Source organism: Narcine bancroftii, chromosome 7, assembly GCF_036971445.1.
Source record: "Narcine bancroftii isolate sNarBan1 chromosome 7, sNarBan1.hap1, whole genome shotgun sequence".
In the NCBI taxonomy this organism is placed as follows: domain Eukaryota; kingdom Metazoa; phylum Chordata; class Chondrichthyes; order Torpediniformes; family Narcinidae; genus Narcine; species Narcine bancroftii.
In genome coordinates this window covers 77,919,293-77,936,622 of record NC_091475.1, presented here as the reverse complement: position 1 = coordinate 77,936,622, position 17,330 = coordinate 77,919,293, and the positions used below count along the sequence as shown (strand labels likewise).

Sequence of the window (17,330 nt, the reverse complement as noted above, 5' to 3'; positions counted from 1 at the left end):
CCAATGAATACATCCCAAGAGTTGCCCAACGCTCCTCGTACGTTAGCCCTTGCATTCTGGAAATCATCCTAGTAAATCTCCTCTGCACCCTCTCCAACAACATCACATCCTTTCTCTGATAGGGGGCCCAAAACTGCACACAGTTCTCCAAATGAAGTCTCACCAAATGATAGTTCTGCCTCGCCTGCAGGAAAAAGAATCTCAGGCTTGTATGTGACTGACAATAAATCCAAATCTGAATCTGCTCAATGAAGCGATCTCTCAGTGTGCATCCAGTCTCTCCAATTTAGAGGAGGCCACAGTGGAAGCACCTGATGCAGTAGATGACACATGTAGATTCACAGGTGAAGTGATGCTTCATTTGGAAGGACTATTTGGGGCCTTGAATGGAGGTGAGGGAGGAGGTGTAGGTGCATTTCTTGTGATTACAGGGTTAGGTTCCAAGGGGACAATTGAAGGGAGGGAGCAGTGGATGAGGGGGTCTCTGTGGGAGAGGTCCTCGCGGAAGATGGAGAGGGGAAAATGTGTCTGATGGTGGGATAAAGTGGTAGGTGGTGGAAATGGAAATTGAGGGATTTGAATGCCTCGCACACAGCCGTTGTCAGTTAAAGAAATATGCCAAGGTAATTGCAGAACTCCTGGGAGAAGTAACTAAACCTTTGACTGGACAAAGAAGCTGCGAAAAAAATTGGAAAATTGAGCTAGGAGTTTTGAAATGGAAGTGCACAGACTGATGTAGATCGATAAGGACGGGAGTGACGGGCGTGCAGCAGTGGCCAGAGATGTGGGTGGACTGGAGATGAGAACGGGGTGAGATGGGGCATCTTCAGAGGCAGGGATATGTGGCTGGCGATATCAGCAGTGCGTGCATTGTTGGTGCACGTTTGAAGTTGGATCTGAAGCTCCGCTGAACGGGCTTTCTGTTCAACCATTGTTTGGGGGAACAATCAGAGAATTCTGCCTCAAAACACACAGATAAATGCGATTTATTACCGCTGGACTCATTCGAGGCCAGCTGATGATTAAATAGCGTCCAACTTTCTCTTGGCTTTGAATTAATTAGCAAGGAGCAGAAACCCAATGCAAGTAGAGTACTGCACTCTGACACGAGGTGGCAGCCACGCTCCACTTCAACCACACAGAGGTCAGTTCGGTCCTTCCAGTCCATGCCAAACAATTTCTCCCACTTAGTCCCACTGGCCTGCATTCGGCCCGTAACCCTTCACACCTCTCCCGAACATATACCTATCCAACCTATCCTTGAATGTTAACATCAATCACTTCTACCACCACTGCCAGAAGTTCATTCCACACCTCCAACACCCTCATGTTTCCCCTAAACTTTTCCCCTTCTACTCGCAATCCATGCCCTCTTTTTGAATCTCCCCCCCCCTCAATGGAAAAAGCCTATCCATATTGACTCAATCTGTCCCCCTTATAATTTTGAAAACCTTTATGAAATCACCCCTACGCCCCAGGGAATGAAGTCCCAGCCTGCTCAACCTTTCCCTGTAACTCAACCCCGAGAGAGGAAGCAGATCGTCGCTTCTCCAGCATGTCATGAATTGCACTGCAATGGCAGCGGCTGCAGAATTTGCTGTTTAACCCTGTTTATTTTGGTAAATCTGGCACACATCTCCCCTCTGCTTCAGGGAGCACTTGAAACGGATCCTTGTCTGTGGAGTCGTCATTGGAGTGAACTGATACCAAGCTCCACAGTCCCAGCAGAAATTGGCCCGAATGTTCCCAGAGTTTTACAAGACAGGATCAGGGGAGAATCCAACGTGCATAAAATCACATGGGGTCCAAACGTGTGAAGCGTGGAATCTGGCCGGACCGAAGACAGGGACCAACAACTGGAGCAATGTCGCGACATGCGGTCTTTTGACGTTTTATATCAGGGGAAAACAAACGGGACGGACTGAAAAAGGCAGAGGTGGAGAGGCTTAAAGAAGGTCTTGGCGTCCCAGTCGGAGGGCTATTGAGGGGGCAGCTTTGCAGCAGTGTCCACAGAAGGACTTTCGACCGAGTGATTTAAATGCCTGATTCTTTCATGCGGACATGCTTTGCAGTGCCTGGGATTTTCGGTCGAATTCGAATCCTTTCCACATTGGCGGCGGAGCGAGGAGAGGGTCTCCCGGGGACAGTGTGAACCAGGGCTAAAAGCGCTGGAGAGGGAATTAACATTTGCAGTTTCCCTCGCAAAACACGACGGGGGCTTGAAAACCTTCGACCAATTGGACTGTTTGTTATCTCTGCTGCATTTTCCTTTAAAACCCTTCGGTGCCTGGTTTTGGGTCCTGCGGAGGGAATTCCTCGACCGGTTGGGTTCCCGCAGTCCACTCCATCCAAACCCACTGCACTTCAAGCACTACTGACCGCATCTTTCCCACCGCGATTCGCAGTAGAACCGGCCCCGCCATTCCTTTGTTGCCGGTTTATTTGCAACATCAAATAGCCGCGACCTGCCCTGGTCCCCTGCACCCGGTCTCCTGTTGAGCCCAGCTCATTGACGACTGCGAGGAGCGTGGCAGACGGTGAGAACAGCAGCGAGGAACTCCGGGGCTGCGGGATCAGGCTGACTTGCGACCGGGGGGAGGGACCAGTCCGGGCTGGGGAGGCTGCTGGACACTAGGTATTGGAACCGGGATCCCAGAGGATGCTGAAGACAAGAAGGGGTTCGGGCTTCTTGATTGCGCGGAGGTTTGGATTTGGAGGTGGGACTGCCAGAGAATTGAACAGGGGTCTGTGTGGCTGCACAGACGGCGGAAGCAGTGGAGGCGAATCTGACTGAGAGGTGGGTTCATGTCGAGCCTCCGCCTCGACGCCAGCTAAAGTCGCGGAGAAGAATTTGCCCTTTCATGGAGCACCCCTAAAAGGCTGCTCTTGTGCTGCTCTCGGCGCCCCGTAGCGCCCACTGGAGCTGATGGAGGCGGGGCAACTGGTGCCGTGGCGCCGCCCGCCAAGTCGGCACAATTCGCAATCTCAACACTCCCCAAGGTGCTTCACAGACGAGTTTTGTCACTACCTTAATGTGGGGAACAAGGGCATTGGTAAACTCACGCAGACTTTAAAGGAGTTTCTGGCCCTGTACTCATTGGAATTTAGGAAATGGTGGGGTGGGGGGAGGGAGTCTCATTGAAACATTTCAAACGTTGAAAGGAGCGAACAGAGTAAAAAGGTTGTTTCTCATGGTGGGAGAGTCTAGGACAAGAGGGCACAACTTCAGGATTTAGGGTGTCCAATGCGGAGGCATTTCCTCAGCTCGAGGGAGGGAAATTTGTTGCCACAGGCGGTTGTGGAGGCCAGGCGATTGGGTCTATTTACGGCAGATTGATAGGTTCCTGATTAGCCAGGGCATTAAAGGTTATGGGGAGAAGGCCGGACAGTGGGGCAAAGTGGGGAATGGATCTGCTCGTGATTAAATGGCAGGGCAGACCCGATGGGCTGCTTCTATATGTTATAGTCTAAGATGAAGTTTGCAATCGCTGGGGGTCGAGTGTAAACGTGGAGTCATGCAGCATCTATAGGAAGCCAGAGGTGATCAACATCTCGACATGAACCCACCTCTCAGTCAGATTCGCCTCCACTGCTTCCGCCGTCTGTGCAGCCACACAGACCCCTGTTCAATTCTCTGGCAGTCCCACCTCCAAATCCAAATATAAGCCTTGGTCAGGAATAATAAATAAATCAGGTCGACCTGTGTATGACCTGTATCCCCTACTGTTCCTCACTCCTCTCCCCCACCCCCACCCCCCCCCCCCCCCAGCTTTTTATTCTGACACCTGCCTGTTGTTTTTATTCCTGATGAAGGGCCCAGGCCTGAAACTTCGGCCACCTTTCACTTCATATTGATGTGGAGTTTCTCCAGCAACTTTGGGTATTGCTTATGGGAAGATTAATCCAATTTGAAACCACATTGATCAGGGAACGATGGAAATTCAATCTTAAGGTCAGAGTTCATAGAATAAATAACATCCTCTGGTATGGGCTAAAGTGACTCCAAGTTAACATGTCTCACTTAAATTGGCATTAATTACTAAAGCCAAGCTCCACTCTCTTAGACGTTAGAAATGAATCCAAGCCTCTTCTCCAAGGTGAAAGGGCAAGAGCCAACCTCTGACCCTTTCTCAGCCTCACACATGGAAGGCAGACAGTGAAGAAGCAAATCAAAGAGGAATAGGTTGCCCTGGCCTGGCCATTGGGACCTGGCCTTAACACTGGGCTGAGTTTAGCACTGTCCTAGCACAACCTCTGGGTATATTTAATGAGTCACATACCCAGTGAGTGCTCTTACTCATGCTCCACAGAAACATATCTGTCTTATTAGAGTCATATGGTGTGGAAACAGACCCTTCAGCCCAATTTGCTCATGTCGATCAAAATGTCCCACCACACTAGTCCCACCTTACCTGCATTTAGCCCACCTAAACCCATCCTATCCAGGTATTTGTCCAATCTTAAACATTGCAAACATATCTGCCTCAACCACCTCCTCTGCCAGTCTGTTTCATACACCCAACAGTTCCGTACATTCTGGACCAGGTTTGGGGTGGGGGAAGCAGTCATCAGAAGGAAAGGCAGCAGTAAATGCCTGGCTGCTATTATGTTAGGTGTGTGTGTGAGAGTGTGTGTGTGTGAGAATGTGTGTGTGTGTGAAGACAGCCATGGGATCAGTCAATGAAACCCATCACTGACAAAAGCATCCAATTATCTGAGAAATCCATCCAGCGCCCAGATCCTATTCCTCTGAGTTGGTGTCCCTGAGAAGGTGAATGTTAAATGAATAAAATGGTGATGACTGATAGACCAGACAGGCAGCCGAAACAAAATACGACTCAGATTTTTTTTTAAACAATATTGTGAAAAAAACTTTATTCAATCCTTTGTAAACCAATGGTTTTACAAAAAAAGTTTCTGAATCAACAGGGAAATCTGAAGCATGCAGTGAGTACAGGTTTAAAAATTGTTGTAACATGCTGGTGGAAGTGAATACTTTCCTTCAGATGCTAATATAACAATTAAATTTGGTTTATACATGAGGAGAAACAAAGAGAACATCGATTGGCAGAGATACCCAACACTGATAAAACCAAGATCTGCAGAGAGCTGGTTAACCTCAGGATCAAAACGAGTTTTGAAAAGCAGTGAGTTAACAACGCTGTTTTAAATGAATACATCTTTCAACACATTAGTGTTACCAACAATCCTTAATACACATCGATGTTCAATGGTTATTAGGTTGTACCAACCAGCACACAGATATACAATGGTAATGCCAAGGTGGAGACATTGTTGAAGACACGAGAGATGGAAGACACTGGAATCTGGGGCATAGAACAAATTTCTGGAGGAACTCAGTGGGTCAGGAAGCACCTGTGGGTTGGGGGAGGATGGTCAACATTGAGGCCCTGCATCCAGAGTGATGAAGGGTTTTGACCCAGATATCCCAGAACCTTCACCAAGCTCAAGTGACCAACTCCATCACAGTGCCATTACGTTTTTAAAAGCTGCCTCCTGGTTTTGCTGAACCAATTTGATTGGATACCAAACACTGACAATAATTCTCAATCACCCTGGCTGCTCCTTGTGAGTTCCAGATAAAGAAGACAATACCATTTTAATTGCAACATGACTCCAACTTAAAAGCATTTTTTGATATTCCTGGAAGAGAAACAAAAAGTGTGCCTGCTACAGAGACACCAAGCACTAAGCCCACCACCTATAGCTAGCCCCTCCCTATGAACCGTGGAAGAGGTGAACTGCGCTGCAGACTGCATTGTCGTAGCTCTGTTCCACCTTCACTGAGCTGGAGTGCTCCAAGTAACTGTTGAGGTCGGGAATGCTCTCAGCTGTGTCTCCAAAGCCGTGGTAGTGGCCATACTGGAGTGGGTCATGATCAGAGAACCCATCCATGGGGAGAGGGGCCCACACTGGCCTGATGGTCACACAGCTGCTGGGGCTACCATTCTGGTGGAGAGTTCCACACATCTCTGGTGCCAGGTGGGTCTCCTGAAAGGAGGTAGCGGTTCGACCATTACCAAGGCCGCCTGTCGATTCTGTGGTCGTTCTGTGAGTGATGCCGTTGACTCCATTCACTTGGCCTGGGGGGAAGCTGAAACTGTGCACGAATCCATGGGTGGAGACTTGGTTGGTCAATGGCTTGTCCAGGAACCGGAAGCCTTCTGCAGTGTTGCTGACATACAGACCTGGGAGAGTGGGAACATTCCAGATGTTACTTTTAAGGACCGCATCCAACCATCATTTGGTTGGGTCAGAGATCAGAACAGGATGGCAACTTCAGGTGGATGGGGTTGGGCTCGGGGAGAGGGTCTCAGGCCACAAACAACTGCCTGAGATACTAGAGATCTCAAGTGGGGGTCAGACCCATCCTCTCTCAAACCCACCACATCACAACAGAGTTGGTGGTAAGGGCAGTTTGTGAAGCCACAGGTAGGTCATGGACACACGTGTTAAAGTGTACACACATAGTAATTCAATAATGACATTGATGGGAAGGTTTGTGGAGACTTGGGCAAAAATACTAACATTTTTTATTTAAAAGACAGAGACCAAACGAGGGAATGTGGCGCTGTGAAGGAAACTGGATCTAGACATTAATGGGGTGAATGCAATCAGGAGCTGGGGTGGGGCAGTTGTTGGCTGAGGTGCTGGGCAAGGTATTGGGTGGGCTAGAGGTTGGGAGTGGTGGGGTTTTGGGTGAAGTGATGGTCAGGCATTGAGTGAAGTGGTCAAAGTGTTGGGTGAAGAGCAGGTTGGGGTTGAGTGAGGTGTTGGTTGAGGAGTGGGTCGGGGTGGGTTGATGGTCTTGGAGAAGGATGAAGAGCAGGTCAGGGTGGGGTGTTGTGTTGGTTGACATGATGAGTGAGGAGCAGGTTGGGATGGGGTGTTGTGCTGGTGGAGGTAATGGGTGAGGAGCAGGTTGGGGTGGGTTGATGGTCGTGGAGAAGGATGAAGAGCAAGGTGGGGTGAGGTGTTGGTCACGGTAATGCTTGAGGAGCAGGTAGGGGTGGGATGTTGTGTTGGTGGAGGTAATGGGTGAGGAGCAGGTTGGGGTGAGGTGAGGTGTTGGTTGAGGAGTGGGTCAGGGTGGGTTAATGGTCGTGGAGAAGGATGAAGAGGTCAGGGTGGGGTGGTGTTGGTCACGGTAATGCGTGAGGAGCAGGTTGGGTGGGATGTGTTGGTGGAGGTAATGGGCAAGGAGTGGGTCAGGGTGGGGTGAGGTGTTGGTTAAAGAGTGGGTCAGGTTGGGGTGAGGTGCTGGTCGAGGAGTGGGTTGATGGTTGTGGAGAAGGATGAAAAGCAGGTCAGGGTGGGGTGCTGTGTTGGTTGACATCATGCGTGAGGAGCAGGTCGGGGTGGGGTGAGGTATTGGTCGAGGAGTGGGTGAGGAACTAGCCAGGGTATGTATTGTTAGAGAAGGTGGTCAGGATTTGGGCTACAGGCAGGAGTTGTTTTAAGAAGGGATGCACTTAAAACAAGGTGAGCAATGGCTTCAAGTATGAAGATCCCTGCTCTCTGTCATTGGCGACCAAATCCAGCACAGACCACAACTTTTGCTCCCACTTACTCCCCTTGCTTATGCAGCGATGCATCAGATGTGTACCAACCTCAAATGCAAATAAAGCCCAACTGTCTTACAGGAGGTGCAGGTTGATGGAGAGAGACGTGGACAGGGAGGAAGATCTAATGCTGGTTGAAGACATTGCCTGAACCAATGAGGAGGGAGTCAGGGAACCGCCCTGGAGTAGGGCAGAGTCTGTGGCTGGGAAGATTTTCAGAAGCAAGAAAGGAGTGGGGGGGAGAGAACCTTCACAGGGTGTGCAAGGTGACTCCAAATTCAGCTCCCAATACCCCAGCAAGGAAGCGATGAATGCAGGCAGTTTTCAATTCAGACCCAGGACAGAGAATTCCAATCTCCCCACTACTTGGGGGCAGAACTCTCACAGGCACCAATGCCAGGAGCTGCCAGGAAAGAAAACAGAATAAAGGACATTAAAGATCATCCAACATGCCAAAGGAAGGGACTGGAACATTTGGGGTGGCATTGAGATTTTTTTATTGTTGCAACAGAAGGTGTAGAGCAGCAGCAGGACAAGATTGTGGGAAGAGCTGAATTAGTGGCACATATTTCAAGGTGAACAAATATTCTGTGCTTTGGAACCATACAATCTTGAGGCTTTGTTGATCCTTTGAAAGACACCTGATTGCAGACTAACTGTGAACAACCCCCCCACCACACCTCCAAAACTGACCCTTCCCCTCAGTCAGTGCTAGTTTGGTGATTATCAACAATCTGACTTTGGTTCTATAATTTCCTTGGATTTCTTCACCAGAGTTGACTTTTTCAACAGCAAACTAATGTTTTTCCATGGAAATATGAAGACACAATCTACGAATCTGGAACAAAAATATTTGCCAAATGCTCTTCCCTGCCCAGGTAACATCCTTTGTAGACCGAAAGTTTTGACTGAAAGGAACACTATCAGCCAACCAGTCAGCACTGACCCTCAGGTAACATGGGCCAGGTCTATGAATCTTGGTAAAGGATTATGTTCTCAGTCACCCCTTAATCCTATGGCAGAAGAAGCAGAAGGCAAGTTAAATTTAAAATTTAGACATGGAGCACAGTAACAGGCCCTTCTGGTCTACAACCTTTGGACATTTGGAAGGGTGGGAGTAAACCGAAGCCCCTGTGGAAAACTTACACAGACGCAGGAGAACGTACCAACTCCTTACAGGGCAGCGCCGGATTTGAACCTGGGTGCTGGCACTGTAACAGCATTGCGCTAATCGCCATGCAAACCATTCTGCCAGTTGGCAAGTAAGGAAGCCCAATGAACCTCAGCTTGTAGCAGCTGAGAAGTAGCAAAGGCCAATGGGAGAAAACAGGGATAAAGATCTTCAAGGGATGGGAAACCCACGTTGTAAAGGAATGGCAATGTTCATGTGCCTCTTTATGTGAAGGCAAAGTTGACATGTATTAGTACATGAAAATAAATTTTTCCTTATTCATATACTTTTAGTAAATTCCTGTGTATATGTATTAATTTATAACAAAATTTATGGTGTAAAATTGAACATAGTGCCTCTGAAGTGTTGCTTTGAAACATCACTGTAACTGATGATACTTCAGACAACGTTGATCTAAAACATTGCAATAAACCTTTTCAAATGCCTTCAAAGACTGGCCTGGTATCAGCTCATCTTCAACCACAACAAAGTCCTATTATCCAGAATCATGCAATTTGGTGCCATCAGTCTCAAGTTTTGTGTTGATCATTGTCAAGAAATGTTTTCTTATTCATTTTGGAACAATTGACATCAGGCTGACATGAAAGTACTTCTGTGTGTAGACCTGATCCTACTGGATAAATACCAGTTTCTTTGTCGAACAATGGCTGGGGTCTGTTGCTTGTGGGACATCTCATGAAGCTGCTCTGTTTAAACTGCTTCCTGTGGTCTTGCAGTCCTGATGATGGTCAGGAACTTTGAACAGGTTGTGCTGAGAAATCGGTGTCCTGTACCTGCTGCTCATTTTCCCATTCAGAGGCTGACAAAGCAAACATTCTGTGCTCTCAAGAGTTTCACTTGAATAATCTTGGTTAGTCTAACCTTGGGTGGGAAGGGCTGGGCTGAATGGTCTGTGAATATTTCTGAAAATCTACATCTTCCTCACAGTGAAAACCTTCAAGTGTAAATGAGTTTGAGTCGAGGAAAAGTAGAGCCAGTGAGCTGGATCAGTGGCAACGTCTGCTTTGATGCCCACCATAAGACATGCACCCTTCTGTGGTTCCCTTTCAGAAAGCACTGGCCACAACATTCTGCAGGGTTAAGGTGGAACTAACAGTACCAACATCTGTATCCTTTAACATTTCTGAATCATTCAATTCAGCCAGCAAGAATTATTTGTCAAAGAACTCCTGTCAAGGAATAGATCATCTCTACTCTGGTCTTTTAGAAGTTTTGGTTTTTGCCCTTGTGAGTTTTTTTTAGCTACAGGTATTTTTAAATCAGTACTCTCAACAATACAATGTCCTGAGCTACTTCATGGAGTGACAAAGACAAATTGACTCCAAGAAAGTAGCAGGTGTTAAAGAGAGATATCAGGAAGGAAGTCCAGAGTACAGGCCCTATGCAACTGGAGGCAAGCAGGCGTCATGCCTGCCATCCGCGTAAAAGGTCTTTTGTGAGGACCAATGACCAAGATTCTCTTTTACATTTGCACAGGGTCAGGCCAAGTAGACTAATCGTCTCCCTCAAGGCAGCTCCAAATGATTGATCTGAACTGATCCAAGTTTCCGTACCTACTGCTGTATTTACTCAGAAGTAAAATCCAACAATGAAAAGGTGATGAAGATTGAAGAAATTGATCAATGAGGTTTCCAGAGGAACTTCCTTGCTTCTCAGATTTCAGATCAGATTTCGCATTTATTGCCAGAGTACATACATTACATCAACCCTGAGATTCCTTTTTCCTGTGGGCCCTGAAGAATTACCACTAATTGGTAGCACAAAAAAATGAACTAGACACAGCGTTAACATGTAAACAAATAAAAGAACTATAAACAGATATTGAATGTAAACAAACAATACATTCTATCCATTGATGTGCAGTGAACTGATCCCTGTCCTGAACCCAACAGCCTGGAGCTGTGGTAAACCATGTCTGCTTTGCAGCAATTTGTTCTGAGAGAAGGACATCAAATCCACCGAGTACCATCCACAGGTCAGGCTGGGTCACTGGCTCTACTTTCTCCTGTCAAACTGCTCTTACCATTAAAGTCCAGCCATGTTAAACACAGCTAAGATAATTTACATTATTTACACGTAAGAAATACAAAGATCACTCCCGGAGCCAGCTGCACCATTCAATAAACCTTGATTGATCTGATGCTTGACCTCAACTCCACTCATCAACCTGGTCCCCAAACCCTCGATTCATGAACACTCCAAAGATGATCCTGCCCAGTGTCTGGCTCAAAGATTCACAACTCTGAGAGAAAATCCTTACTGTGACAGTGTGACCTCCCCCTCCTCCCACCAGTCCTGCACTTTCCCAACAGGAGAAGCACTGTCACATCGATTCAGCCAAGCAGCCTCAGAATTTAAAATTTTAGTAAAACTAATCTTATAAATGTCAGAAACCCACTTTTACTCAATTTCCTTACTGGACAATTCCAAGAATCCATCTGGTAGGCTTTTCCTGAAATTTCTCCAAGGTAAATATATCTCTTGTTAAAGATCATAGGTGCTCTAGGCGTGGTCTCACTCTACAAACGTTTTTACATTTATACTGCATCCATGTTGAAATAAAAGCCAGCATTCCATGTCTAATTATCTGCAGTACCTTGCTCACTTTGCATTGTATGCTCAAGTTGATTGTGCTTGCTCAGCAATGATTATTTGAAATTGAAAGAGTTTATTGAATTATCATTGTTCTTTTATTATTCTCAACAAAATGGAAAACCTCACTTTCTCATTATACTCCACCAGGCATCTTTTTGCCTGCCTATTTAAGGTGCTTTAGCGCAGCTGGTGTTTAATTTAGGGTTATTTCATCATTTCCCCCCACCATTCACACTTTCTATAATTATCTTCCACACCTTCGCAAGACAATACATTGAATATTCCTAACTCAGGAAAAAAAATTCATCCAGAGTTCTGAGCCTCTTCTCAACATCTCCGTTCTCACACCTCAATCACTTCTTCTGTTCTACATTAATATGGCTGGAAAATAAATTCTTGATGGCTTACAACTAGCTTGCTGCAGATAGGAAATTCTCAGCACCCAATCTGGTCGCCCTCCTTCTGTCATTTTGTACAAACATTCTTCTAATTCACACCCAATAATTGCCTCCCCTTTCCTGTAGTTAGAAGTCTGGATTACAAAATCAGTGTGGAGTTCCAATATCGATGAATTGGTATGGGATTGAATGATTAAACATGTAATTAGAACAAAGATTCAACCTTTCAAACAAATATGATTCTGTAAAAATGGAGTGTTTAGTTTCACACAATGGTCATTCCTGAATAAATAAGCCAGAATTGTCAGTGTTCAATCTACAACAGAGCTCTTGTCCTCTCTAGGTTTTGTCAATATGTTCGACAACATTTAATCATTATATTCCTCCAACCCTCTTAATGTTACCTGATGAGTATCTGAAACATGGCGTGGTAAGACATTGCCATTACCAGGGCTCAGTCTCAGTGGCAGTTAAATAAGATAATTTGCAGATGACAGATCAACTGCAATACACAAATGAGCTGGAGAAACTCGGCAGGTCACACAGCATCCATGGGATGTAAAGGATAACCTATGTTTCAGTCCTGGGCCCTTTGTCAGGAAAGGCGAAGGGCCCAGGACTGAAACATTGGTTTCCCTTTACATCCCATGGATGCTGTGTGACCTGCTGAAATTCTCCAGCTCGTTTGAGTCTGAGGTAGATTTGGCAGGTGAGGACCTATTGTGAAGGCTGTGGCCCAGCAGTGGTAACACACTCAGTGATATAAGCTCAATACTGAGACTCCAGGGTTAATTCAAAGATCTGTGTTCAAAAAGAGAAACAGAAAGAAACAGCAAATACTCAGGTCAGGCAGGAATTTGAAGAGTCAGAAACATTTTATGCCTTACATTAGCACCAGGAAACTTTAGAGTTGCCGAGGAAGAATACGAGAAAAGGAAGAGACTGTGTGTGAGAGAAGAATGAGACAAGTGGTGTTTGTGGCTGAGAGAAAGCCCGAAGGGTTATTCATTGCAGCTGATCCAGTCTCATGTGACTTAACCTGCTGTTTTTTTTTCTCTCATCAATAATAGTGAATTCAAATGGTGTACATTTCACTTCACAAGACAGGCATCTGTCGTGACACAGCAGGAAAGCCTGTAACTTATTAAACCAAGGTCAATCCCTGACCCATGCAAACTCACTGAACAAGATTATAAGACTAGTTTTGACCAAGGTCAAAGTTAACACAAATCTGCCTTTTCACACTCACATAAACTGTGACGTTCAGTAGGTTTCTGAAGCAGTAGGGGTAAAATATTTGGAGCTTCACAACTTCTTGTTCAAGTTGGCTTGGGAAGCTAAGCCCATGATTTCCTTTGTATGGGACTGGACTGGGCCTGATTAATGGGAACGATCTCATCATTGCTTGAGGGGACAAGCAGCAACAGTCCATCACAGGAAAAAAGAAACCTTCCTCAGATATGAAGGCACTTTCACTCTGCTGGTACTGGCTAGGCATGGTTAGAAGCTTTTACAGAATGATTATCTGGCCGGGGGTCACTGCCTTGACAAAACCAGCATCAAAGACAAAAAAAACAACACAAGTATAAATGCTATTTATTATAAAAAACCTTTTGGAAATAAACCAAGGCTATCACAAAAAAAAGACTTGCATTTCTACAGCACCTTTGTAACCTCAGAACACCCAGCTTGGACAGAGGCAGTGAAGTTTTTGTGAAACATGGTCACTATTGTAACATAGTAAACAGAGCAGACAAGGTTGCACAGGAAGATCTCATATAAAGGAATAAGGTTACAGCTAGATCAACTGTAACCAAAATTAATGTTTGAGGGGAAAACATTTGCTTGCACTTCTTTACTCTATTGAGTGGTTCAGAGGATCTGACGGGAGGTCCAACTTCTAACCAAAGCAAAAACACATAACATCAAGATAGAACAGATTTTCACAAAAATACTTTGTACACGTAACCCATGCAGGAAAACCTGTAATTAATGAGCACCCAGGTACTCCAGTCACTGAGCGGCTTTCCAACACCAGCCGCTCCACAATCAGTGCTGCCCACTGACGCTGATCAAAAGGTGAGAATGAGTCATAAGAAGGCAGCCTGGGTCATGAATCTCACAGGGGGAAAACAGCTTCTGCCACCATAAGGTATCAAAAGTCATAGGCATATTTATTGAGACAGCGACATGGGGTCTGCATGGGAGAGACTGTGAAGATTTCAAATTCTTGGTCCCTAAGAGACACTGCCTCCTGAACTGTGGGCTCCATTGTGATCTGAGTGTTGCCAGTCTCAGCTGGGAATCCGCTAATCCCACCTGAAATGGCACGAGGCATCAATTCTGTACAAATGCTGTCACGGTTGTCATCGACGATGCAGTCTGCTGCTGTTCGGAGGCCATCAATGCCTAGAGCTGAGAGGAGGAGGAATCGACCATAAGCACACAAGCATATCAGCATGCTCCGAAGATGATGCAGGACCTGAAACCTGTTCTCTAGGAATACGAAAACAGCAACCACACCACCAACTAAATTCACAGCTATCACAGGGCCCCATCACAGTCTGTGTCACCTGTGGAGCATTGCTTGTCACTCTGAGTACAGCATGGCTGTCTATGCTGTCGTTGTAAGTGCGGTATTCCTGGCTCAAAGGTTGCTCCGAATGTTGTACAACATCCCTCTCCCCACTGTCACTCCCAGTGTGGTATACCACTCTCCTTACCATCACTCCCAGTGTGGTACACCCCTCTTCTCACTGTCACTCCCAGCGTGATACACCACTCTCCACAACGCCACTCCCAGCGTGGTACACCCCTCTCCCTACCATCACTTCCAGTGTGGTACACCACTCTCCCTACCATCACTCCCAGTATGGTACAACCCTCTCCCCACCGCCACTCCCAGCGTGGTACACCACTCTCCACAACGCCACTCCCAGCGTGGTACTCCCCTCTCCCTACCATCACTCCCAGTGTGGTACACCACTCTCCCTACCATCACTCCCAGTGTTGTACACCACTCTCCCTACCATTACTCCCAGTGTTGTACACCTCTCTCCCTACTGTCACTCCCAGCATGGTACAGCCCTCTCCCCACCATCATTCCCAACATGATACACCACTCTCCCCACCGTCACTCCCAGCATAGTACCCCCATATTCCAAGTGTCACTCCTGATGCACCCTTTGTCACCATGTGTAAGGGATAACTGTCTGAGGCCATCAGAATGATGAAAGCTAAATTCTGATTCTCTTTGTTCAATACCTGCTATTTTGTTTTTAGATTGATATAGTAAGAAAGATATCACTTATGTACCTTTGAAGGGTAATCTTGAAAATGTAGCAACTGTGAAATCTAGATCCCAAAAGAGCAGGGATATTCTGCTTAAATGATATTGAGTGAGTGACAAACATTGGCCCACGATACATATGAAACAATGCCTTTGGATCATTAATCCGAGGGGACAGAGCTTTTCTGAGACATAACATTGCCAGGAGAGCAACACTCTCTCAGCACCGCTGAACTGCAGTGAATTTGTGTGTTTGAACTGAACTTCCTTGCTGGAAGGGGAGAACCCCACCTACTTGAGCCACCTATTTGTTCCTCCCTTTATTCAGCAGATTACTGACTGCAACCTTCATGAGATAACAAGTACAAAATCTATCTGATATGAGCTTTATGAAAAGAAATACCATGAATAAATGGATAAAAGTACATACCCTCAGTTCTTGGTTTCTTGAGTCCCATGTGCTCAGATTCTTCATGGCTTCTCTTGCGATTAGTTCTTGTGTATCCATTTAGTCCGCCTGTGGCCAAGTTATCCCAATAAAAGCCGCTGGCGCTGCCATTGGTGTAGAAACCATTCAGCTGATGGTTCTGCACACTGCACAGGAACTGGGAGCATTCACGAAACCCCTGAGCCAGGGCAAGCTGAGCTGCTGACAACCCATTGGCATTCCTTAAACTGCACAAAGCAACATAAAGACAATTACATTCCAGCCTACCCCAATATGTCAAACACAGGAGAGAGCTAGACATATGGAGAGATTAGTTGGGCACTTTGTTGAAGGCGATATGAAAAATTGCATGACAAGTAAATATATTAAAATAATCTATCAATAACAGCATTAGAGCATTTGTACTTGGTTCTGAAATTAGTTTTGTTGAATTGGAAATTATTATCGTCAAGCATAGGTATCTGAAGCAGGTTTTAAACAAAGTAACCAATCGCTAGCAGATTCAACCTCTTTTTTTTTAGAAAAGTAGTTTGAGACAAAATTGTTTTATTCACTCAAGTGAGAAATTTCTGGCATTTCTCAGTTCTGATCTCTAAACAACTGAGGCCTATTCATAAAAGTTTAACACCATCAGCTTTTACAAAATGGGAGAGCTCAGACCAGTGACACTTTCCTTGGCTCAAATATTCAAACTGGAAATGCTGCAACAAATGTATTTTGAAACACTTCAAAATTAAATACTTCAAATAATTTTCTGTCATTTCTTTTCCCTTTGCTTACTATCATGTCCTCAGCTGCTTTTATTTTCATCCTACTCACTAGTTCCAGAGTAACATTACATATTAATGGCTTCTGGAAACATCAAGTGCAGCAGAGAGGTAAAGCAAACAATGCTTAGATTGTTGCATGTCCTCGCTCCTTACAAGGATCTGTCTTTTGGAAGCCAATCAACTCTGTGATTCCTTTCACATAACTGCTTGCTTTGATCATACTCCCACCTGATCTCTGATTTCCCCATTCCCCTTGCGTCCAAGAACCTTGCACTCTAAGTAAAGTCAATGCAGATCACTCATTGACAAGATAACCTTGAATGCAGTTTATCACTTTATTATCCCAGTTCTACCTTCTCAGAAATGTTCCTTCTCTCCAACCCTCCCTTCAACTTAACAATCTTTTGTCTCATTCCAGACGTGGCCTGATCTGCTGAGTATTTCCAGCATTTTCTGTTTGATTTTAGATCGCCAGCATCTGTTGGGCGTTTGTAGAGAGGGAAATCTTAGGCACCCATCCTTCCACTTACCCCAGCATGGCAGCAATTAGGTTTATAAAATGAACAGGAACTATCTGGCTATCTCCCAACTTCTTACCGAATAGGATACTTTTGAAACGTGCTCCTCCTAAGTGTTAACAAAATTATTTTCCTTTCTTTCATGCAACAAATACTAACTTAACTTCATAATGGAAACCATTATATCAATTGCCTACTACAGCCTCATAGAAATTATTTGGCTCCTCATCTAACTGTAAAATACATCACTTGCCTCTCTCAACCTTCAATTGTAGTCCAGTTAAAATCTGATAGCAGTAGCTCCCACTGTGCAAAAACTATTCAATATCCATCACCTCAGAATTCCTCCCCACCATATTCACTTACCTATACCACCTTCAAAGAACTGTCTATAGTGAAGACTCAAGTTTCTCATCTTCATTCGTCTTATTTTGCCATCATCCAAATCTCTCATTTAGGAAGGATCTAGTTTTTGCAGGTTAGCTCTCTGCCAATGTGGCACTTCCCCCTCGTCACTTAAGAACTGCTAAACTCTCA

At 45.5% G+C, this 17,330-nt stretch overlaps 1 protein-coding gene across 2 annotated transcripts in view; it reads right to left on the bottom strand.

The window, feature by feature from the left end:
- Nucleotides 1-4,881: 4,881 nt before the first annotated feature.
- ankrd10a (ankyrin repeat domain 10a) overlaps nucleotides 4,882-17,330 on the bottom strand; it is a 62,812-nt gene continuing 50,363 nt past the window's right edge. Inside the window, exons 4-6 of one of the 2 annotated variants that reach the window (XM_069890400.1) lie at nucleotides 15,488-15,732; nucleotides 14,088-14,183; nucleotides 4,882-6,209 (exon numbers count right to left, since the gene is read on the bottom strand). In XM_069890400.1, the coding sequence (XP_069746501.1) occupies nucleotides 5,740-6,209; nucleotides 14,088-14,183; nucleotides 15,488-15,732 (811 nt within the window). In that variant the 3' untranslated portion in view covers nucleotides 4,882-5,739. The remainder of the gene's footprint in view (nucleotides 6,210-14,087; nucleotides 14,184-15,487; nucleotides 15,733-17,330) is intronic. The other variant, XM_069890401.1, reaches the window with a different exon arrangement.